The 22,949-nt window shown below is 47.7% G+C and overlaps 1 protein-coding gene across 4 annotated transcripts in view; it reads left to right on the forward strand.

The window, feature by feature from the left end:
- GATA4 (GATA binding protein 4) overlaps nucleotides 1-22,949 on the forward strand; it is an 84,799-nt gene that overhangs the window by 26,192 nt on the left and 35,658 nt on the right. For 2 of the 4 annotated variants that reach the window (XM_050801094.1, XM_050801097.1), the window contains exons 1-2: nucleotides 1,457-1,559; nucleotides 5,150-6,246. In XM_050801094.1, coding sequence (XP_050657051.1) covers nucleotides 5,631-6,246 — 616 coding nt within the window. In that variant the 5' untranslated portion in view covers nucleotides 1,457-1,559; nucleotides 5,150-5,630. Of the gene's footprint in view, nucleotides 1-1,456; nucleotides 1,560-5,149; nucleotides 6,247-22,949 lie in introns of those variants that run through there. The other 2 variants (XM_050801095.1, XM_050801096.1) reach the window with 1 other exon arrangement.

A 22,949-nucleotide genomic window follows, 5' to 3' on the forward strand; every position in this document is an offset into this window, starting at 1 on the left:
GGCCGGCCGGGGTCTGAAGGAGCGGCTGCAGTGCGTCCAGCCTGTGCTCAGGGCTTTCGCCGCTCGTCGCCCCACGCAGCCTCTGTTTGGGCCCCAGTGAACCTCCGCACCTCTCATTCAGGGAAGAGAATTCCCCGCGCAGCCGCGCTCGTTTCTTCCTCTGGGATTTTCCTGAGAATCCCCAGGAGTTGGCCACGATCCCATGGGGGGTTTCCTTCTACCCAGCCCCGCGTTCTGGCCTCGTCCTTAACACCCGGGTTGCCTTCACTCACGCTGGGAATCCATGACTGATTTCCTACTGCCGAAGCGGGTGGCGTCCCCAGCCTGATTTCGGAGCAGCACGGGTTTCGTGCAGGGTGATATCTCGACCCCTTCCCCCATCCCTTTAATCTGGTTTGAGAAGCCTGTGCTGGGGAAAAAAACGCGGCCTAAAAAAAAAAAAAAAAAAAAAAAAAGGTTTAACCGAAAGCGTGAGAGCCACCCGCCGGCTGTTATCTGGGGCTGAAGGCTGCGGTAATCGATGGGTTATTTTTACGCGGTAATAGGGCCCTGTGATTGCTCTATTAACCTTTAGACCTGTCTGAGGGACTCTCCGGCTCGCAGCCCCGCTGCGCTGGGGCCTCCAGGCCCTGACGCCGACTCCCAACTCAGGCCTGACACATTCCCCTCCCCCATTCCCTGGAAGAGCCCCCTCCACGGAGAAGCTCCCCTGGACCGCCGGGCTCCCCAGTCCTTGCCACATCCCTTGGATTGGTGCTGCGGCCGCCGCAGGCTGCAGAAAAAACGGGGAATGATTAGAAGAGAGGAGGCAACGGGAGATGGGAAGCGTCGCCAGGAAGGGATGCAGACTTTGCTTAAATACATAAAATTGAGGGTGAGGCAAGGGCTCCCGACCGTCTCCCTGGGCTTTTGGGAAGGTAAAAGGGAGGCTTCAGTCTGTATGCTCTGATTTTAGGAGGCAGTCTGGGTGTCTCCTGAACCTCCCCGGAATCCGGGCAGGATACCCCTGCCCAGAAACTAGCATCCAGCCGGGCACTCCGGGTGACCCAGTGCCCCACACAAGATCGGGAGTTGAGCCCAAGAGGTCACCTTCTTCTCTACTGGCCCCGCCCCTCGCCCACCACCGCGGGATGAGGACCACGGGAATGGGGGCGGGGAGGGAGAAAGGGAACTCATTAATAAAGCTGACCCTGGGCACCACAGCGAACCCAATCGACCTCCGGCTGGGCTGCGGGCGATTCCCCGCGCCCTGCCTGTAGCACTTGGGCGTTTTCCGCGGAGACCCCAGAGCCTGGACTTTGCCTGCTGGAGGAGCTTTCCGCACAGCCCCGCTGCCGGCGCCCGGCGGAGGTGTAGCCGGGGCCGCGCACCCCCGCCCCGCCCTTGCACGTGACTCCCACAGGCCAGTCAGCGCCCGCGGGCCGAGTCGCAGGGCCGGGGACCCGAGCCGCGAGCAGGCGACTCGGAGGCTACAGGCGCAGGGGCCGCGAGAGGCTTCGTCGCCGCTCCAGCTCCGGGGGCGCCCAGGGGAGCGCGCGCGGAACCTCCAGGCCCAGCAGGTAGGGCTTTTTTCTTCCCTTTCTTTGCTCCTTGCCACGGTCCCCCAAACTCGGAGTTTCTCCGCCCTTGCTTGTCTGGAGGTAGAGAGGTAGCTAGTGGGAGGAAAAGAGACGTGCGCTCCTCCCTTCCCCGAAAGTGGCCAACCCCGCTCTGCTTTTGACTTTGCCTTAGCAACATCTTTAAGTCAAAGTAAGACTTGGGGGCAAAACAGAGAAATCTTGGAAGCGCTTTTGGATTCTTTCCGCGTGAACTTGAACGCTTTCAATCCCTGCCCCCGTGTGCACTTTCTTCAGCCCTTGTTTGCACATCGCAGGCCGGGCCTGGGTGGTCATGGTTGCCGTGTGAAGTTACCGGGACTGACGGACCCGAGACAGGCCGCACGGCAGCTCGCACATGGAGGGAAGTAGACGGAGGCGTGTCGCCCACCAGCGACTCCGGGGACGCAGGGTGGCGGTGCCAGGCAGCGCAGCTGGGCCTCAGGGGCCCCTGGGAGACACTCCGAGGTGCGGGAAGGCTGCTGAGTGGCGGAACTGTTCATGCCCTTTCTGGCCAGCCTCCTCGGCCTCGGGGCTGGGGTCCAGGGACTGAATGTTCCTCTGGAAGCTCACCACCCCACCTACCCGCGCTGCTTCTGCCTGAAACTGGCCGAGGGCCCAAGCCCGGACCGGAGCCGTGACTTCCCTCCGCCGGCCACGGCGCTGCCAGGATCCGCCGGGTTATGTCGCTTGGCTTTGGGCTCAGGGGTCACCGTGGGCAGAGGGGGGTGCCGGGGTGGCGGACTGCCACCAGGTTGAGGAAAGGAGGGGCCTTTTGGTTGGGGAAAGAGAGTGGTGGGGGACCCGCGGCCGATGGAAGCCCTGGGGTAGCGCGGCCCGCACCGCGGAGTTTGGGGAAGCCCCTCGGGGAAAGTGTTTCCTGTATTCCCAGAAAAGGAAGACAACCGAGAGCAGGTTTCAGGCTTTTTAAGAAAGCCTGGGGTGAGGAGGTGATGCTCCGCACATTGCTGTGTCTCCTCCCCGGCTGCGGCCGACTTGGTTGTGCCGGCTAGAGTGTGACCGTCCTCCTCGCTGCAGGCCCAGAGCGGAGGCGTAAGCCCAGGCCAGCGAGGAGTCTCCTGTAAAGGGACGGGTATATTTGGGCGCTTGCAATTCTCCCATTCTCAAAAACAGATCGGAAGAGGGCTGTTGGTTGATTCTTGAAAGGAGAGCGCATTTCCTGTTGGCCTGCGAATTTGGGGTGAACTGGGACAAGTGATCAGAAGGAGAGCAAAAACTCCCCGATTCTGGCAGCCTCAGGAGCTGCTGGGCTTTCTCCGGAGGTGCTGGGCTTTCTCCACCAACTGCAGGATCCAGGTTCAATTTCAGCAACTAGCCAGAGGCGTTTTCAAAGAGTAGCTAATTTCTTGTCTTTCCAGAAAGTTATAGAGGGGTATTTTCTCCACCTTCTATTGTTGTAGTAATTCAACTCAGGCAATGTATCAGCCATTTGAAAAGGCAGAGAATGTGATAAAGACAAATATTAGATTCATGACATTTTTTGCGTCTACATTTTAAAGTCTGCAAGTTGCTACCTATGTGTATACTGGAAGTTGGATTATAAAATTCTAAATCTCCTTTCTTTGCCAACGTTATGAGAGAAAAAATATTACATTATCTTGAAGAACTGCAGGAGTTGAGTATTCCAGAAAATGCAATGAAATAGGTCAGCTACTTGATTTAAAAGTCAAATACTGGATCTTTTATTAAGATAAACTCATAATTCTTTAACTTTATTTTCAAAGGGAAAAGTTGGTGACCTCAGGTCAATTTTTTATCTATTCTCTAACCAAACTTGCTGGAATGAACTATTCGCCAAACCAATAGTTTATTGCATATTTTGAAAGCAAATAAGCTTTTAGGAGTTACCATGTGATTATATAATACAATACAGTACTATTAATTCCATTATTATTACTAGTGATGTTTCAAACAAGGTGAAAAGCATTATGTGGTGTGTATTAAAGATTCCATTTCCAGATTTTACAGTAATAAAGATGATCATTTATTATAGTACATACATCTGAGGTACTTTCTTGTGTTACATTAGAAATCTGTAGTAATAGTCAACTGTGTTTTAGAACTTTCTTTTTGCCTGTTAGGACAGTTTTATAAAAATCTGTTATAAGTGTTTTACAAATATTAATTTATAATCCTCACTCCTAAGCTTCATGATGACTCTACAAAATAGGTGCCTTTAATATTTGCATTTTGCAGATGAGGAAACTGAGGCACAGAGAGGCCAAGTAATTTGTCTAAGGGTATTTATTCCATAAGTGTCAGAGCCTGGATTCAGTATATAGTTAATATTCTTGTAAATCTACTATTGAAATAAAAAAGAAATATTTGTCGGGAGTAGTTGCCTTTTCTTAAAGAGAGAAATGGAGTGTGCTGGACAGCTTCAAGCCCCTGGAGCCCTGCTGATCCCATCCCCTTCCCCCACCCCTTCTGATTGTACTTTGATCTTAGACAAGTTTCAGAACTTTCCAGTGCTTCAGTTCCCTCTTGTAAAATGAGGAGAGACACCTGTACAATGAGTAGAGTTGTAGAGAAAAAGACCTGGAGGTAATTCAGACAGCAGGTAATTCAGAAAGTGGAGCTCTTGTTTTATCAGAAAAATTGCCTGATAGCAAAACGCAGGATGCTGGGAAGTATATAATCAAGTTCCACAAACTGCTCTTTCCCCAAGCGTCCACCTTGGTGTTATGATTCTGCTTATGGGTGGACTTGTGATTCTATATGAAGAACCCATTCAGTGAATTAGAATGGTACAGTGCGTTATTCTGTAGAGCGACATTGTACATTCTTCTCACTTTTCTGGTTCTGATATACAATTTGCAAAACAACTAAATTATAACTATTTGCAAGAAACCTGTAACTTGTCCGATTTGACGTCCACATGGTATAGTGTATGGATGAGGGTTTCACAACCCTCTTCATGAGGCTTAGCAGACACCGTTGTTCATTTATAAACATTTGGACTCTACTTCTGTTTTGTCTTTTGTGTTTGTTTGTTTTTTTGTTTTGTTTTAATTACAAACAAAAGTTTGTTAGGTTGTTGTTTTGTATAAAGTTTGTCCTTGTCCCCTCAAGGACAATCTAAAGTTCTTTCTAGGTCAGTAATGCTTGGGGAGAGATGGGGGAACGGAGGAGATGAGAGATTTCTTGGGTCCCAGGCACTCTGCATGAACCCCAAACTTTTGGGCTTACACTTACAAAAGTATGCTTGCAGAATAAGGTAACATTAAAGTCCTTCCTGACAAGCAATACAAAAATAATTGACCAAGATCACAACCAATAACTGCACGCCCAAGACCCGGGAAGCCCCTGGTCCCTGGGGCGCCTCTCCCCAGGCTTGCCTGGGCCGCCTGACCCAACGCCTGGACAAAACAAAGGCCCCTGCTTCCCGGCACCGCGGGGCCTCCGGAGCTGGACCCCCAAACCCCCATGGCGACTTCGATTGCAGCGTGGAAGAAGAAACCACGCAAGTGGAGAGTGGGTTCTGAAAGCTCTGGGATGAACCGCCCTCTCTCTTTTTCTCATTCCTCCTTTAGGACCCTGGCTGCAGCGAGGAGGAAGGAGCCAGCCTGGCCCTCTGCCTTGGAGCCAGCCTAGCAGCTTCTGCGCCCGTGGCCGCAGGTGTCCTGGAGGCCTCTCGGCTTGACGAGTGGGGGATCCGAAGGCCCGTGCGCCACCTCCAGGCTTGGACGCTGCCCTCCATCTTCTGCCCCCAATAGGTGCTCCGGACCTCCAGGCCCTGGGGTGAATTCAGCTGCTCCTGCATCACCTTCCGGAACCACCAAAAATTCAAATTGGGATTTTCCGGAGTAAACAAGAACCTAGAGTCTTTTGCTCAATGCTGGATTTAATACGTATATATTTTTAAGCGATTTGGTTTTTTCCCCTTTGATTTTTGATCTTCGTGACAGTTCCTCCCACGCATATTATTGTTGTTGCAGTCGTTTTTTCTCCCCGCGTGGCTCCTTGACCTGCGAGGGAGAAGGAGGACCCCGAAGCCGGGAGCTCTCAGGGGCGATGTACCAGAGCCTGGCGATGGCCGCCAACCACGGGCCGCCCCCCGGTGCCTACGAGGCGGGCGGCCCCGGCGCCTTCATGCACGGCGCGGGCGCCGCGTCCTCGCCGGTCTACGTGCCAACGCCCCGGGTGCCCTCCTCAGTGCTGGGCCTGTCCTACCTCCAGGGCGGAGGCGCAGGATCTGCGTCCGGAGGCGCCGCGGGCGGCAGCTCTGGTGCGGCCGCGTCTGGTGCGGGGCCAGGGACCCAGCAGGGCAGCCCAGGCTGGAGCCAGGCGGGAGCCGACGGAGCCGCCTACACCCCGCCGCCGGTGTCGCCGCGCTTCTCCTTCCCGGGGACCACCGGGTCCCTGGCGGCCGCCGCTGCTGCCGCCGCGGCCCGTGAAGCTGCGGCCTACAGCAGTGGTGGCGGAGCGGCTGGCGCCGGCCTGGCTGGCCGCGAGCAGTACGGGCGCGCCGGCTTCGCGAGCTCCTACTCCAGCCCCTACCCGGCCTACATGGCCGACGTGGGCGCGTCCTGGGCCGCGGCCGCCGCCGCCTCCGCCGGCCCCTTCGACAGCCCGGTCCTGCACAGCCTGCCCGGCCGGGCCAACCCTGCCGCCCGGCACCCCAATCTCGGTGAGTAGGAGCGCGAGGGCTGGGGGCGTGGGAGCCGGGGCAGAGGCCGTCTTGAGCCCGGTCTAGGGCCTCTTGTTTTTCCACGAACGCCTTCGTTGGGCTGGGGATGGTGCTTGACTACCTCGAGTTTCCAGGGAAGGCAGAAGCCAGTGCGGGGCTGGCGACATCACAGCCCCAGGAGATCGGCTTCTGTGCAGTGGGCCGGACCTGCCAGCTGGGGCCTCTTCTGAGACGGTGGCAGGGTCGGAGTGCGGCCTGCCCGCCATCCCGGGCATCGGCCGTGGCCACGCCGCGCTGTGGGTGACGCGGGAGGAGAGCGGGCTCCTTGGAGAGCCGGGGGCAGCGGCCTGAGATCCCCTCGTGGATGGTGCTGTCGATTGCTGGGTTTCTGCGCCCATTTCCTCCCCACCCGCCCTCGGGCCTCCGCAGGGAACTGATTACAACGGTTTGGACCTTAGACCTTCTGGGCCATTTGGTGGCCCAGTTGGAGGATCCCTCGGGGTGGCTGATGATTTTCCCGTCGGGGGTCTCACACCCAGAACAAAGGAGGGATGGACAAAGGAGACGCCGGAGAGATGAGCGGAACTGGAGCGGGCACCTTGCGGGTGGCACTGGCCCGGTGCGTGGGAGCATCATGCCGGCGGCCGGGGGGGGGGAACACAGGGACCCCAAACGGGCTTGTTTATGACGCCCGAGTTAAATGGAGACTTTGCAGTCGCTTGCACGCGTGGAGCCTTCTCTTCTCGCGTGGGCCAGGGTTGGAAATAACCATTGTGGTAGGTTCCATACAGTGTTTGCATCGGATGTCAGACGGGGAGGGACGGCAAACGTGTCTCAATGTCCACTGATTCACAAATAATCCCAGGGGCAGCGGGATCTGAGAAGGGGCCTGGTTACACAGGCTAGGGAAGAAAGGGAAGTGGCAATCCCTAGTTCAAAATGCAAACGACCTCTGCAATTTCGGGAAAGGACGGAGGAGGGAGTTTGAATTGAGCCCACCCTGTGGGGGAGGGGAAGCCCGGACTTGAGAAGCAAAGCTCGAGTTTATTGACCACCTACTAAGTGCTAAATCCTTCTGCATTTGTTCTCACTTTGAAGAGTAAAGGCTGCCCCTGCCAGGTTTCCAATCTTGGGCTGGCTCCGATAAGGGCCCGGGCTTTGAAGGGCTTTTAAATTATTCTCTGGCTCTGGGTGGCCAGGGAAGGTCCCCGGGTGTGCAGCCGAATACACATCGCCGGCAAACTGATTAACCCTGGAAGTGGCGCCGAGGCCCAGTCTGTGGCTCTTGGTGTTCCCCTCCCCCTCATCCCTCTTGGGGGAGCCAGACGGCAACCCCCAGGGGAGGAGGGGCCCGGCCGAGCCTCGCAGCGACCTTTGCTAGATTGGGCGGCGACATCTCCACACAATGGCGCCCGCAGGCGGGAGTGCGGGGCGGGGCGGGGCGCCCTGGCCTTGCGCGGGGTCCTCTCCAGGGCCCTCTGGGGTCTCTGACTTAAAATAGGGAGGACTGGGTCAGGAGATCGAGACCATCCTGGCCAATATGTTGAAACCCCGCCTCTACTAAAATACAAAAAAAAAAAAAAAAAAAAAAAAAATAGCCGGTAGTGGTGGCACGCGCCTGTAGTCCCAGCTACTTGGGAGGCTGAGACAGGAGAATCGCCTGAACCCGGGAGGCGGAAGTTGCAGTGAGCCGAGATCGCGCCACTGCACTCCAGCCTGGCGACAGAGCAAGACTGTCTCAAAAAAAAAAAAAAAAAAAAAATAGGAGGACTGGTCCAGGGAGAGTTTGCTTTGTAACCCCGATAATCCTGGAGGGGATTTGGTGTTTGGTTAAGCAAAAGAGAGTTCAAAATCGTGAGTTACATCCAGCAGTGTAAAAACGAAATATCGGCAGGGCGCGGTGGCTCACACCTGTAATCTCAGCACTTTGGGAGACCCAGGCGGGCGGATCACGAGGTCAGGAGTTCCTGGCCAATGTGGTGAAACCCCATCTCTACTAAAAATACAAAAATTAGCTAGGTGTGGTGACGCTTGCCTGTAGTCCCAATTACTTCGGAGGCTGAGGTAGGAGAGTCGCTTGAACCCCGGAGGTGGAGGTTGCAGTGAGCCGAGATTGCTCCACTGCACTCCAGGCCTGGCGACAGAGGGAGACTCCGTCCGTCTCAAAACAAACAAACCCCCCCCCCAAAAAAATCCCGAAATACCATGTGAGTGTGCACACAGGATTCAGATTTTAAAATGTCAGTCATGCCATGTGTCATGCCATGTAGAGGCTGCTGCTGAAGTGATGTTTCCCAAATTCCTGTGTCAGCAAATGGCAAGCTGACCTCCCGGAGCGTCTCTCTGCCAAGAACTGCCACCTGCCTTCTCTGGGCTCTTCCCGGATAGTTTATGAAGTCCACAGCCTTTGAGTCTGGCCTAGAGGGTGGATTTTCTCTTCCGCACGCAGCCAAGTGTTTTAGGAGAGGTGTAACTCTGTGAGGGAACACAGGGCATGTTGAACTTGTTGGCATTCATAGCTTCAGCGTGTTCTGCAGGTGGCACTTACATAAAAGCAACTGAAGTTAAAAGCAATGCATGTGGTCAGGCGCCCAGGCTCATGACTGTAATCCCAGCACTTTGGGAGGCTGAGGGGGGAGGATCATTTGAGGCCAAGAGCTTGAGGTGAGCCTGGGCAACATAGTGAGACCCCATCCCTACAAAACATTTTTAAAAATTAGTCAGGCATGGGGTTGTGTGCCTGTAGTCCCAGCCTCGGAAGCTGAGGTAGGAGGATCACATGAGCTCGAGGCCACTGCACTCCAGCCTGAGTGACAGAGTGAGACCTGTCTCAAAAAAAAAAAAGCCAGTGCAAGTGAATGTGCTTTTTATATGTTCTTCCCATCACTTGGGCTCTCCTACCTGCCTGGCAGCTTTAGTGAGGTCCAGCATCACGTACTAGCTGACCCTGAGGGATGGAGGGAAGATGAGAATCGACCCCAGCGTTCCAAGGAGTTGCCACTGAGCCCTAAGATGGCCAGACAGTGTGGTGGGAGGAGCACAGGGTTTTAAAGTTGGGCAAACCTAGATTCAGTTCCAGGAGCCTCGTGTCATCTTGGGCAAGTTACTTACCTCTCTTGGTCTCACCTCTTTTTCTGTAAAATGGGATCATCGTAACTTTTTTTAGTGTTGCCTTAAATTAGAAAAATAAGGTAATACTTGTGAAGAATTTGGCTTTGGCCCTTCATAAATGATGGTTATTTTATTGAATAGCCACTCACTATCATGCAGAGTTACCAATTTTGCTGGTGTACCCAGGACTGAGGGTTTTCCCGGAATGTGGGTTTGTTAGTGGTAAACCTGGGACAGTCCCCAGTGAACACAGACTGTTGGACACTCAGTAAAATGGTGCATGACCCATCGTTGCAGTTTAGTAACTGCAGAAGACAAAGGAGAAACAGCAGAGGAGAAGCAGCTGAGAGCAAAGGAGAAGCAGCATTCTTCTTCCCTCTGCTGAGACTCCAGAAGTTGTCACTTAAGTGCTGCCATCTGCATTTGGTATTGAAGGGTGAGGAAGAGATTGTCAGGAATTTTTTTAAAAAAGAAATATTAGGCCGGGCGCGGTGGCTCACGCCTGTAATCCCAGCACTTTGGGAGGCCGAGGTGGATGGATCACGAAGTCAGGAGATGGAGACCATCCTGGCAAACACGATGAAACCCCGTCTCTACTAAAACATACAAAAAATCAACCGGGCGTGGTAGCCAGCGTCTGTAGTCCCAGCTACTTGGGATGCTGAGGCAGGAGAATGGCATGAACCCGAGAGGCGGAGCTTGCAGTGAGCCCAGATGGCGCCACTGCACTCCAGCCTGGGTGGCAGAGCGAGATTCCATCTCAAAAAAAAAATATATATATAGACCATTTTATAAGGAAAAAAAAGAAAAAGAGGCCAGGCACAGTGGCTCACACCTGTAATCCCACCCTTTGGGAGGCTGAGGTGGGAGGATTGCTTGAGCTCAGGAGCTTGAGATAAGCCTGGACAACATAGTGAGAGCACATCTCTAAAAAAAAAAGAAAAAAAAAATTAGCTGGGCATGGTAATGCATGCATGTAACTCCAGCAACTCAGGAGGCTGAGGTGGGAGGATCATTTGAGTCAGGGAGGTTGATTGAGGCTGCAGTGAGCCGTGATCGCACCACCGTACTCCTACCTAGAGAACAGAGCAAAGACCCTGTCTCGAAAAAAGAAAAAGAAAGGATATACTCTACTTTACTAATATGTTGTGTAGCACCATGAAATAATACAATGCAACCTGGCCTTTGGTTTAAATAATATACTTGTCACTATAAGTAAAACTATACAGACTAATTCACCCTTAACTCGGAATCTGTTTTTAATTTCAATGAGGAGAAATAAGAGAACGTTTTTATTTTTCTATGTAACTGCTGTAGTTTTAACAGTATCTTGCCATAGTTCTTATGTTGGTTATTTGAATAGGGCAAAAATCAAAATAATAAAAGTTAACAGGGGCCTCTGTAAAGCCCTGAACTTAGGTTGGAAGAAGTAAGTGTGGCCTGATTGCAATGTACGTGAACTTTAATTCACTCCAAGTTCCATATGAGCTATGACCCTAAAACAACTGTTAAAATCATTAATTAGACTGCATGAATGGAATTAGGTGACCTTACTGAGGGCAGGTACAGAGTCTTGCTCATATTTAAGTGCCTGGCACATGTTGGGCACTTAGCAAATATTTGCGTAGGGATCTTGGTGGTAATTGCCCCAGGACTCTGCCCTACCTGGGTCCAACCACAGAGAACGGCTGCGGGAGTCCATTAAGAAGCAAACTGGAGAGCCCTAGGGGAAGGGTGGGCAGGATGGAAGCAGGTTCTGGAAACTTCAAGGAACCCCTGGTGGAAAGTAGGGCTTTTAGGCTGGAGAAGTCACTGAGTGGATAAAAGTAAGATGGAGTATGACTGTGTCCAAATTTCTAAAAATAAAAAATAAAATAAAATAAAAAGACCATGGCCTTTTACCTCTGTGTTACTGAAGGTGAGCGGTATTAGATGCGAGAACACTCCTAGATGATTGTGGTTGTGTGGAAATGCAATATGGAATATGACTTGTGTTCATCATAAACTCCTGGGCGCTGGAAGCACCGTGATGGAGGTCGGCGGACAGTTCTTGCCTTGCAGGGGCTAGGATCTGCATGCCTGTGAAACAGACACAGCCGGAGAATGTAGCTGTTGCCTTTTAAAGAACCCAGTCACGGTGGTTACACTTGTATCTCCATATGGCAATGTTGTAGAGCTGTGCTCTTAAAATGGGATCTTTTATTGCGTGTACATTACACCTCAGTGAAGCTGATTTTTGTACCAGTTAATGCTTATGAGTACTTAAGGCTGAAAAGGAGACCGAAATGGAAATAGATTGTAAATATGGCTTGACGGATGTACGGTGGTAGGTGTTACTGGAAAGGCTAGGAAAATAGATTTTACTATGGAATAACAATTATTTTGTGTAATGGAGAAATAAGCAATTATGATATTCTCCCAGGATTTCAAAAATTTTGAATCAGTTTTAGAGTCGATAAAAATAACAACACAATGAAATACACGTACAGTATATCACTGTGTTACCCAAACAATTTATTTAAAAGCAGTTTTGCCCCATTAGGGATGGAGTGGGGGCATTCAAAGTGTTCTCAGAGTTTGTTTATGGTACAGGTCAGTGAAAAACCCTGAAGTGTTTTCTGGATCTTTTGGGACCTGCTTATCAAGTACGCTAGTGGCTTTCAGAGTCGGCTCATTTGTGTGGGGAACTTTGTGAAACTGGAGAATGATTTGTCAGTCTTCAGGAAAACCAAAGTTGTTTAACTTTCTGGTTACCACCCTGAGCAGGTCAGTCAGAATTGGGGTTGGTCTGTGGTGCTAAGCTGGGAACGAATTAAATAAGGAAGGCGTGTTGGGGTAGCCAGGGGTGTGTCACTACCTCTAGTGAGCCCAATTGTGTCCCATCAAAAGGTCAGGCCACATTTGCTAGGCACTTTCTAAGCACTCAGGTGGAATGATGCCCGGGAGACAGTTCTAGATAACGTTTTATTCTGTATCCCTTCCCATTTCTTTTCTTACTTAAATGCACTAAGAAAACAAACATACTGAGGTGTGGGGAAACAGGAACTCTGATACCTGTGGGTGGGAGTGTAAATCGCTCTGACCTTTATGGAGAGTCTTTGGTGTAGTAGCCATAAAATTGCAAAGGAGCCAGCCCTGACTCCGGAATTTTCATTTCTAGGGATTTGTTCCACAAATACACCGGCACATATTAATTTCAGTATTGCTCGTAATAACAAAATTGGAAATAATCTACACTTGCATCCTCAGGGGACTGTTTGTATGCACGTGGCACATAGAAACCATAAGCTATGTGGGCATAAAAATAATGAAGTTCATTATCTAATGTATGGAATCCTCACAAAGACATTTATAAATGCAGGAAGTGTATATAGCACTTTATTCTTTGTGTTAAAAAAAAAAAGGAAGAAAAATATTATATTCACTTGAAAGTACAAAATCTCACAAGAAAGTTGTAACACAGATTTGCCTTTGGGGAGGAAAGCCGGTAGATGAGGGATACTGGTAGAAAAGGGACTTTCACTATGCATGCCTTGGAACTCTTTGAATTTTTTAACCACCTTAATCATTTTTATAGTCATTTCTGTGCTTCATTAATCCATTTAATAACAAGAAAACACATGTAACATACAGGGAAGTTAAAGTTAAGTTTAATCTAAAAATTTCAAATCATTGGCTGGGTGCAGTGGCTCACGCCTGTGAGCCCAGCACTTTGGGAGGCCAAGGCGGGCGGATCATGAGATCAGGAGTTCAAGACCAGCCTGGCCAACGTGGTGAAACCCTGTCTCTACTAAAAATACAAAAATTAGCTGGACATGGTGGCACGTGCCTGTAATCCCAGCTGCTCAGGAGACTGAGGCAGGAGAACTGCTTGAACCCGGGAGTCGGAGGTTGCAGTGAGCCAAGATCACACCACTGCATTCCAGCCTGGGCAACAGAGCAAGACTCCATCTCGGGAAAAAAAATTCAAATCATCTTAGCCATTTTAAAGTATACAGTTCAGTAGTGTTAAGTATATTCGCATTGCTGTCTATCAGATCTTTAGAACTTAAACTCTGCCCATTAAAATACGACTCCCATTCCTCTCCACCCCAGCCCCTGGTAACCCCCATTCTATTTTCTTTTTCTTATGAATTTGACCACTCTAGGGACCTCATACAAGTAGAATCATACAGTATTTGACCTTTTGTTTCTGGCTAATTTCACTTAACATAATGTCTTCATGATTCATCCGTGTTGTATCATGTGCCAGAATTTCCTTCCTTTTTAAGGCTGGATAATATTCCATTGTATGTGTAGACCACGTTTCATTTATCCATTCTTCCATGGATGGACACCTGACTTGCTTCTCCCTCTTGGCTATTGTGAATAATGCTGCTATGAACATGAGTATGCAAATGGAACCTTTTGAATATTGAAGGATGTGACTATATTACCTATTTTTTTTTTTTTTTTTTTTTTTTTTTTGAGACGGAGTCTCGCTCTGTCGCCCAGGCTGGAGCGCAGTGGCCAGATCTCAGCTCACTGCAAGCTCCGCCTCCCGGGTTCATGCCATTCTCCTGCCTCAGCTCCCTAGTAGCTGGGACTACAGGCGCCGCCACCTCGCCCGGCTAGTTTTTTGTATTTTTAAAGTAGAGACGGGGTTTCACCATGTTAGCCAGGCTGGTCTCGATCTCCTGACCTCGTGATCCGCCCGCCTCGGCCTCCCAAAGTGCTGGGATTACAGGCGTGAGCCACCGCGCCCGGCCTATATTACCTATTTTTAAAAACATGTTACACTAATGAAGTTTTTAAAAACAGATACATGGTATTCATGAATCAACTTCCTGAAAGCAGAGTTTTTTTTAAAAAAAGAAGATTCTGTATTGAGTGTTTATGGATGTACAGGAAAACTGCTTTAAGGTATAGGCTGTTTTTTATTACATTTGTCTTTTGCCCATTCTTTTACAATTTTGGGGGTTTTCCTTTGTGCTCAAGCTTCCACAAGATTCTTAAAGGTAGATCAAAACCATCCCCAGTGACAATCCTGTATTTGGCTTTTGATTTTGCTTATCTCACAGGAGGTTGCTTTACTAAGAGTGGGGAGTCTCTCCTCCTGGTCTCGGTACTGGTAGTAGATCGAAGTCAGCAATGGGCAGACACCCCAGCCCCACACTACTGTGGCTTCCCCACTTGTGGGCACAAACACTCACATACTAGGCAACGGTGACCTCTCCAGGTAGGCCGTTTTCCCTCAGTTATATTGGAGTCAGAACCTGCCTGAAAACCACTAACCGGCTGCAGTGGTGGGATTGTGTGAAGAACAAGTTACCTTCCTCCAGGGCAAAGTGATTCTTTTCAACAAATTTTAAGACAATTTAGTTGTACTGAATTTAGAGCTGAAGCCAGTTGCAAATGTAGCTGCTTGTGTTTGCCTAAGAAAGAGGAAGTATGGTGGTTTTCCTTTCCTCGTTCCAGAAGGGGGCTATTCTTGCCGATGAGAGCTGCTGCTTTAAGAACTTGAAGCAACTTTTCTGACATCTGAGACTATTTGTCTTTTGGGAACTTATTTGTCCTAGTCTGCTTGCAGAACCAGCTGATAAGGCTCTCTTGGGAAGGAGTATCGCTCTGCTATATTGACCTCTTGTAGACCATGACATGGCCCCATGTACCATACAACATAAACCGGTTACTAAGACTAATTTAATGGCTATCTCTAGAGCTACTCTTTTGTCACCTTCTAAAGAAGACAGGGAAGAGAATATGAATCGGGTTATAATAGGAATAATCTTGAATCTGTTTTGATTTATACAAAGTACATTTATAAATTTTGGTACATTCATGTTTGGATACTGGCTAACAACTTTTTAGGGAGAGTAGCCTGTATCTTGCATGACATTCCATTGAACAGTAAGGTGGATCCCCGTCAATGAAGAAATCATCTGATGCCAGGGACTTTGACGTCTTTCTCCAAGAGGTAGATATGATGATCTCTGTTTTGCTGAAAAGGAAGCTGATACCCAGGAAGAGGCTGTAATCTCAGGTCCCCATGGGTAGTAACAGCCCTGGTTTGGAACCCAGTAATTCCAACCTGCAGGATTGTACTTTCCCCCTTTCCCCACATTTTGCATTTGCCAGATCTGATATGAGGGCACTTAGCTCTTCAGAACCAGAAGCTATGTGTGATTGAAGAGCTCTATTAAAACCTTAGGATTTTCCATGACTTGTCGCTCCCATCCGCTTCCTCTCCCCAGGGTAGCTTCTTGTCTGAGTTTCCGTTTGCTTCCCACCAATCACTGTCTCTCTAGGACCAATGTCGTCCTAAGGTCCCTTCTGTATCAAAGTGCAGAGCCTGCAGTTGAGGAATGCAATGTTAGGAATCCCAGTGTTGCACAAACTTCCTTTTTAGCCCTTGGATTCTGGTGTGCAGAGAATGAAAGAGACTTGCCGGGATTGAGACCCTTCCAGTGAGAGGATTCTCCTAACTCTGGGGGAACTGTTGACTGCTTAAGAGCAAAACCATATGGCTCACTCAAAAATCCCTTTCCAAAGAGAAATCTATAACTGACCTCTCTGTCTTCCCTTTTCTCTGAAGATTTCAAATATATTTGTGGTAAAAGCAGAGAAAGAAAAGGAGAAAAGCACAATAAAAGCACAATAATGATGATTTTAGTAAAGATGAGAATAGGGGCATGGATCAAGACAGTGGCTTAAACCCCAGGCAGGAAAAGTCCCGTGGAATTGGTCTGAACTGAACTCAGCAGCCCATCAGTGGAAGTTTTCTTGTTTCTGGCAGGTGGCCTGTGCTTTTATCTGTTACTGCTCTGTAATCAGAATTGAGCCACAATATTCAAGCTTCTTATCTGAATGATGGGAATTTGGTTTTCTGGCCTTCTGCATTTTGCAGGACCCAAGAATTGACTTGATGTTTTAAAATACATTTTTCCTCCAAAGGAGGAGTATAATCCAGACAGGTGGGCCATTCTGTGTGTTTAAAGGCACTGAAAAGCCTCTGCAAGTAAAATTTGAGGCTGTCTGTAACCCACATTGAATTGTTACAGATATGTTTTATTTTGGAGGATGAAAAATCAAGAAGTTACTACCACAGTTTGGTGGGAATTTTGAATTTTGAAGTTTTCCTTTGTACTCAAGCTTCCTCAAGATTCTTCCATGCAGATCAAGGCCATGGGTTTGGGGATCCCCTAATCACAAATCCAGTTTTGCTTCTTAAAATCTAATTCAGTCCTTAAGTTATTTTTTAAATTTTCCTTTCTACTCCCCAGTTTAAATCTCCATTTCTACTTCTAGAAATCCAGTCAAACCTTATCACCTCCATTTAGAACTGATCAATAGCAACTGGTGAGCAGGTTAATTATAATCGCAGAATAAACGCTGAAGTCTCAAAGTTCACCACTTTTGCAATGTTTCCAAACCCCTCGGGACCATGCCAGGCGGCGCTCATTGACCCATTCCGAGCAGGTGTGGGAGTTTGAACCAGGGGCAGACAATCGGATCTGATTCAAACAACTCAATTTGGTTTCTTATCTAGAGGTTTTCCTATCTTACGATGTCTGTCATTTCAGATAAAAAAGAGTTCATCAATTGAGCTAGGAAATGGCAAGTTACATTTTATTCTGATAAAAGTTTTCTAGTTGTTGTTTTATCAGCTTGGGTTGAAATCGTGTCTCTGTCAAGGTCTGCAATGACCTTTTCAGATATTTTATCAGGTATTAGGTGGGGGAGTCCTGTTTTTTTCTTTCTTTGACCTAGAAAAGAATGACCTGACTTCCAAGATCATAAATCAAACCAGGTAAAGAGAGGCAATAATACAGGTTGCCCCTCAAAATTGAGTAGGCGGGGAAAACAAACAACAAATAAAACCTTTCCCTAGCATTTAAGGAGAACTTAACTTGACCCTAAATAAAGAATGTGGTTCCCACGGAGTGCACAGATATAGGAAAATACTGCTTATTTTAAAAAAAGAAAATGTTTTCCAGGCCAAAAATGGCTTCAGAAAAACACGTAGTATTTTTTTTTCAAGTAGTATCAGGGAAACTTCTTTCTTTTGTCAAACTCAATGAATATTTATTACAGAAAAATGAAAAACTCACATAAACCAATGTGAAAATAATTGGTAATCTTACCATCCAAAGATAACCACTGTTAGGCATTAATCCTTGACTTTTAGTTATCATACATATACAGGCATGTGTATAACTACATTATTAAGTAGTCATAAAAGTTACTGCTTAAAGTCATTTCAGCACTGATGGCAGTTTCTGTAAAATTAGTGACCCAGACTGGATCCTTAAACCCTGAAGACATTTTTAAATAAAGCAGAAATGAGAAATTGACCAGCGCTGTCAATAACAGCCGAATGGAAGAGATGGGTGTAAAAATATGTTTTTCAATCTTATGGTATATCATTTATAGCCACTTTAAAACTAAAGCATATTTGTAAGTTTTAAATTAGGGTCTTTGAAGGGAGGTGTCCCCAGGATGTGTGATTTAGAAGTCCTCACTGGGGAACGGGAGTTGCAGCGCTCAATTTGCCATTTGAAAAGGGGTGACCCGAGATCCCAGCAGCCGCAGGGAGGTGAAAGCACGTTGGTCTGGCGCGGAGAAACCCTGGGCTCCTCTCCCAGACCCTTGTCTTCCTGCCATGTGACTCACTGTGCCTCTCTCTGCTTGTGTGGCCATTTGTAAGGTGAAGAAATCAGGCCAGGTACAGCGGTGGGGAGGACTGCTCTACTGCCCTTTGGAGATGTTTGAAATCCAGTGTCTTCCCGCATGCCCTGTGATAGCCGTTCAGGCTGACTTTGTCTTTCCCGGTACCACAGAGAGTCACATTAACAGTAAGCCTTCCTGCGCCTGCGTGGACATCAAACTCAAATTCATCCTTGCCTGTGTCAGGCAGGTTTCCATGGCTGCCTGCCTCGTTTTAAGCAACTCTGTGAAATCTTGGGTTTGATGGACTCATCTTTTCTTTTTACCTTTTATTTTAGGTTTGGGGGTGCATGTACAGGTTTATTACATAGGTTAACTCGTGTCACGGGGGTTTGTTGTACAGATTATTTCATCACCCAGGTATTAAGCCCCAGTACCCAATGCTTACCTTTTCTACTCCTCTCCCTCCTTCCACCCTCCACCCTCAGTTAGACACCAGCATCTGCTGTTTCCTTCTTTTTGTTCATAAGTTCTCATTATTCAACTCCCACTTATATGTGAGAACATGTGAGTCGGTTTCCTTTCCTGCATTAGTTTGCTAAGGATAATAGCCTCCAGCTCCATGTATGTTCCCTCAAGAGACATGATCTGGTTCTTTTTTATGGCTGCATTGTTTTTCTTATGCAAGGTGACCTCAGTTGCTCTTGAGTTTCCTGCTGCTTGGGCTTTGCTTTTCTGTGAATAAACCCACTCAGTGTTGTCTGCAGGTTTAGGCACTGGTGGAGATTTCATGGAAGGTCAGCTCCCTTCACACCCCAGCTCCACATGCGTGATTTTGCTTCATCCATCCACCAGCCAATAAATATTTCTCCCCGCTCCCTGTGAGCCTGGCACTGGCCAGGCTGTAAAGATAGAAAATGAACAGAAGTGTCTCCGAATCCCGGCAGCTTAGAGCTTGCTAGGGGAGGGAACACGTGGATGTGCACTCTTAGGGCAGGGGATGAAGCGCAAGGGGGCAAAACTGGGTTCTACGGAGCCTTTAGGATACTGAAACTGGTCTCAGTGCCTGAAGTCAAGGCCAGGCTTCCTAGGCAAGGCAGACTTGTGGAATCCTAAAGGATGAGTAGGAGTTTGCTGCCTATGGGAAAGTCATTCTGAGCCCAGGACTTAGCTTGAATCAGGCTGTTCTGCAGTCCCGAGTGGAGGGCGCAAGGCAGGAATGCAAGCAGAGGCATGGCGTTGAGGGATGTTAGAAGGTTGGAAAGGTGAGCAGGATTCGAGCAGCACTTCAGATACAGCGCATTGGTTATGGTATAGAAAGGTGCAAGCTCCTGGCTCTTGGTTTTGTTTTGCACCCATGCAGGGTGATGAACGCCTCCCGCTGAGTCACACATTTCCCATCAGAGAAGGAACTCTGGTTAAATGAAGCCACACGCTACAGGCCTGTTTTGGAGGATTTATGTGATGTGCTTCGGCAGTAGGACATGGCGGCTGTGTGGTTTGAGTTCAAGTTCAGGGCCAAAAGGGGACAAAACTCAAGCCAATTTTAGTCCCCAAATCTGGATCCCTGCCCTGGGAAGGAAGAGGAGTGTTACTCTGACCCAGGAGGACAAACATCTTGTAATTCTGCCCTCTTGTACTTCTCTAAAGGTGGTGGGATCAAATAGGAATACAATATAGATAATTACAGGGGACAATACTATGATGCAAGGATGGATTGCCAGACCCTGTAGGGTGGATTCACCTATCTCCCAGGAGGTATAGAGGTGAAGAGGAAGGGCTCAGATTAACCAGTCTTTCTTTCTCATTTGAACCTCTCTCACTTTGATCCACCGCCCTGCCTTTGAGTTCAATTTATACCTTTTAAATAAGTTTAAAAAAAAAAACTTTTTTTTTGAGACAGACTCTCACTTTGTTGCCCAGGCTGGTCTCTAACTCCTGGGCTCAAGTGATCCTCCCACCTCAGCCTCCCAAAGTGGTAGGATTACTGGTGTGAGCCACCACGCCCCACCTAAATAAGTTTTTTAATGTGAAAAATTTCAAACATAATAAAAATAGAGAGTAGAATATTCATCCCTCAGCTTTGACAAATATAAATTCATGACCAACTGTTTAATCTATATATTACTCACTTTCCCCCATACAGTGTTATTTTGAAGCATATTCCATACAGCATGTCATTTCACCCACAAATACTTTTGTATATATCTCTGAAAAGTACAAGGACTCTTTTATTAAAAAAAAAAAAAATACAGCCCCAGTACCATGTTATCACCCTGATACAAATTGTCACTCTTTAATATCATTAAATATCCAGTCACTGTTCAAATTTCCCAGTTTGTCTAATTGTCTTTTAACACCTTGTTCCAATCAGGATCTAAATGAGGTCTAAGCGTTGCCTGTGTTATGCCTCTTAAGTTTCTTTTAATCTATGCGTTTCTCTTTCATCTCCTTTTCTTCTCCTTGCATTCTGTTTGCTAAAGAAATGAGACTTTTCCCAGAGGACTGCTGCAGACTGGATTTTGTTGACTGCATTCTCTTGATGACATTGAACATGTGCCTCTGTCCCCTGTTGCTCATGTAAGTCTGTGGTGGGAAAAATAGGCATAGTCATATTCAAGTTTGTGATGGCAGCAGCCCTGGATGCTCATCGCCTAGACCCTTTGCTTTGTTAGGCGTTGCTAATGGTGATATTCTAATGCCATCATTCCTTCTTCATTTGTTAGCTGGAATTCTTCTATAGCAACAAGCACATTTTTAGCTTATGGAATATTTGGTTACCTTGAGGTACAGTTTGTCTAGGAAAGGCAGGATACATGCCTACTACTGTCACTTTATTTTTCATTATTCAAAAGAACAAATTAGTTCTCTAGCATCCTTCAACGATTACCAATGAAATTAAGTTGTTTTCAGCATGATTAAGAACTCATGGACTTCTGCTGAGTGTAGAGGCTCATGCCTGTAATCCCAGTACTTTGGGAGGCTGAGGCTGGAGGATCGTTTGAACCTAGGAGTTTGAAGCCAGCCTGAGCAACATAGTGAGAGCCTGTCTCTACCAAAATAATAATAATAATAATAATAATAATAATAATAATAATAATTAGGCAGAGGTGGTAGCATGTGCCTGTAGTTCCAGACACTTGGGAGGCCGAGGTGGGAGGATCACTTGAGCCTGGGAATTTGAGGCTGCAGTGACCTGTGGTCCAACCACTGCAATCAGCAAGACCCTGTCTTTTTTAAAAAAACAAAACAAAACAAAACAAAAAACCCTCACTGGTTTAAACAAGTATGATGTGTTTCTATCCATGTATCCTGATTGATGCTCAGATTGTCCTATCTTTGCTAGAGGGAACTTGCTCAAACTGAGCTCTTTTGGCAAAATCTTAGTTTAATAGTTTCTTGCTTTCCATCCTATAAAATGTCCTAATCTCTTTTTATGAGTTTTCCCTTGTCAGGCCTGGATTTGGCCATTTCCCCCAAGAAACCTGGTTCCTGTTAGTGAGGAATGGCATTTGGAGATCAATCTCAGAGCTAGTTCTGCCAGCTGGGCTTATTGCTACTGGGTTAGTCATTCAACATGCAGAGTTAGGAAATACGTACCCCTCCTGCCCCAGAGATAAGATAAAACACAGCATATCTTCATACTGATGCTTTCAATTCAAATTTAGGGCTAAAAGGCTTTTACTTGCTTTATTCATCTTTTAAAAAAAATTATCGTAAACTATACATAAGATAAATGTACCATTTTAGTCATTATTAAGTGTACAGTTGGGTGGCATTAAGTACATCCACAGTGTTGTGCAACCATCACCCCCATCAGTCTCTGGAACTCTTGCATCTTCCCAAGCGAAACTCTGTACCTATTAAATAATGTCTCCATACCCGCTTCTCCCCAGCCTCAGGCAGCCCCCATTCTGCTTTCTGTCTGTCTGAGTGTAACTACTTTAGTTACGTGGAAGGACACAGTATTCTCTTGTGACGGGCTCATTTCCTTTGGCATAGTGTCTTCAAGGTTTCTCCGTTTTGCAGCATGTCAGAACGCAGCATGTCTTTTTTTTTTTTTTTTTTTTTTGAAGGCTGAATAATATTCCATTGTATGGATTGATACTGTATTTTGTTTATCCATTCATCCCTCCACAGACACTTGGGTTGCATCTGCCTTTGATCAAAGTGAATAATGCTGCCATTTTTACATGGGTGAACAAATATCCATTCAACTCCCTGCTTTTACTTCTTCAGGGTATATACCCAAAAGCGGCATTGCTGAATCCTAGGGTAATTCTATGTGGTTTTTAGGGACCATCATCCCGTTTTCCAGAGACTGCACCATTTTATATCCTTCATGGCATCTTTACATCTGTCAATCTTTCCATCCACACCAAAAATCCCATTCTCAACATCTCCAACATAATTCTTCATTTTCTTTATGTCATAACATCCACATCTCTGAGTAATCATAGCAACACTTCACCAGCAGTACCAGTTCTGAAACCCACCCTGTGTGGCTTGCCTTTTGACTCTGGGTTCACCTCCAGTGTTTCTAGCTCTTGGCTGTGGGCTTCTCATCACCTTCGTGAGCTGGTGGTACATGGGCAGGCATGATTAAATGAGTGCCTTAGGGACACATGCACACAGAAGTGTGTGTGTGTGTGTGTGTGTGTGTGTGTGTGTGTGTGTGTGTATCAAATGCATTGCTCACATGGAGGCTGAAGGCAGAGGCTTGAGAGAGGAGGCGATCACAGGCCTAACCCAGCCTTGGGAGTGAGTGGGTGATGGCAGAGGACATGGAAGGAGGAAAAGTCACAGGCCAAATAGGGAAGGAAATCCATGCGGGAGCCAGTGGCCATCGACTTTCTCTTGAGCTCCTGTAGCCACAGTGTGAAGGGAAGAGCTGCGCAGTGTACACCGGCTGGGGGCGGGTCATCCTGATGTGGCCCGCCCAGGGG

This window comes from Macaca thibetana, chromosome 8 (assembly GCF_024542745.1).
Source record: "Macaca thibetana thibetana isolate TM-01 chromosome 8, ASM2454274v1, whole genome shotgun sequence".
Classification (NCBI taxonomy): Eukaryota; Metazoa; Chordata; class Mammalia; order Primates; family Cercopithecidae; genus Macaca; species Macaca thibetana.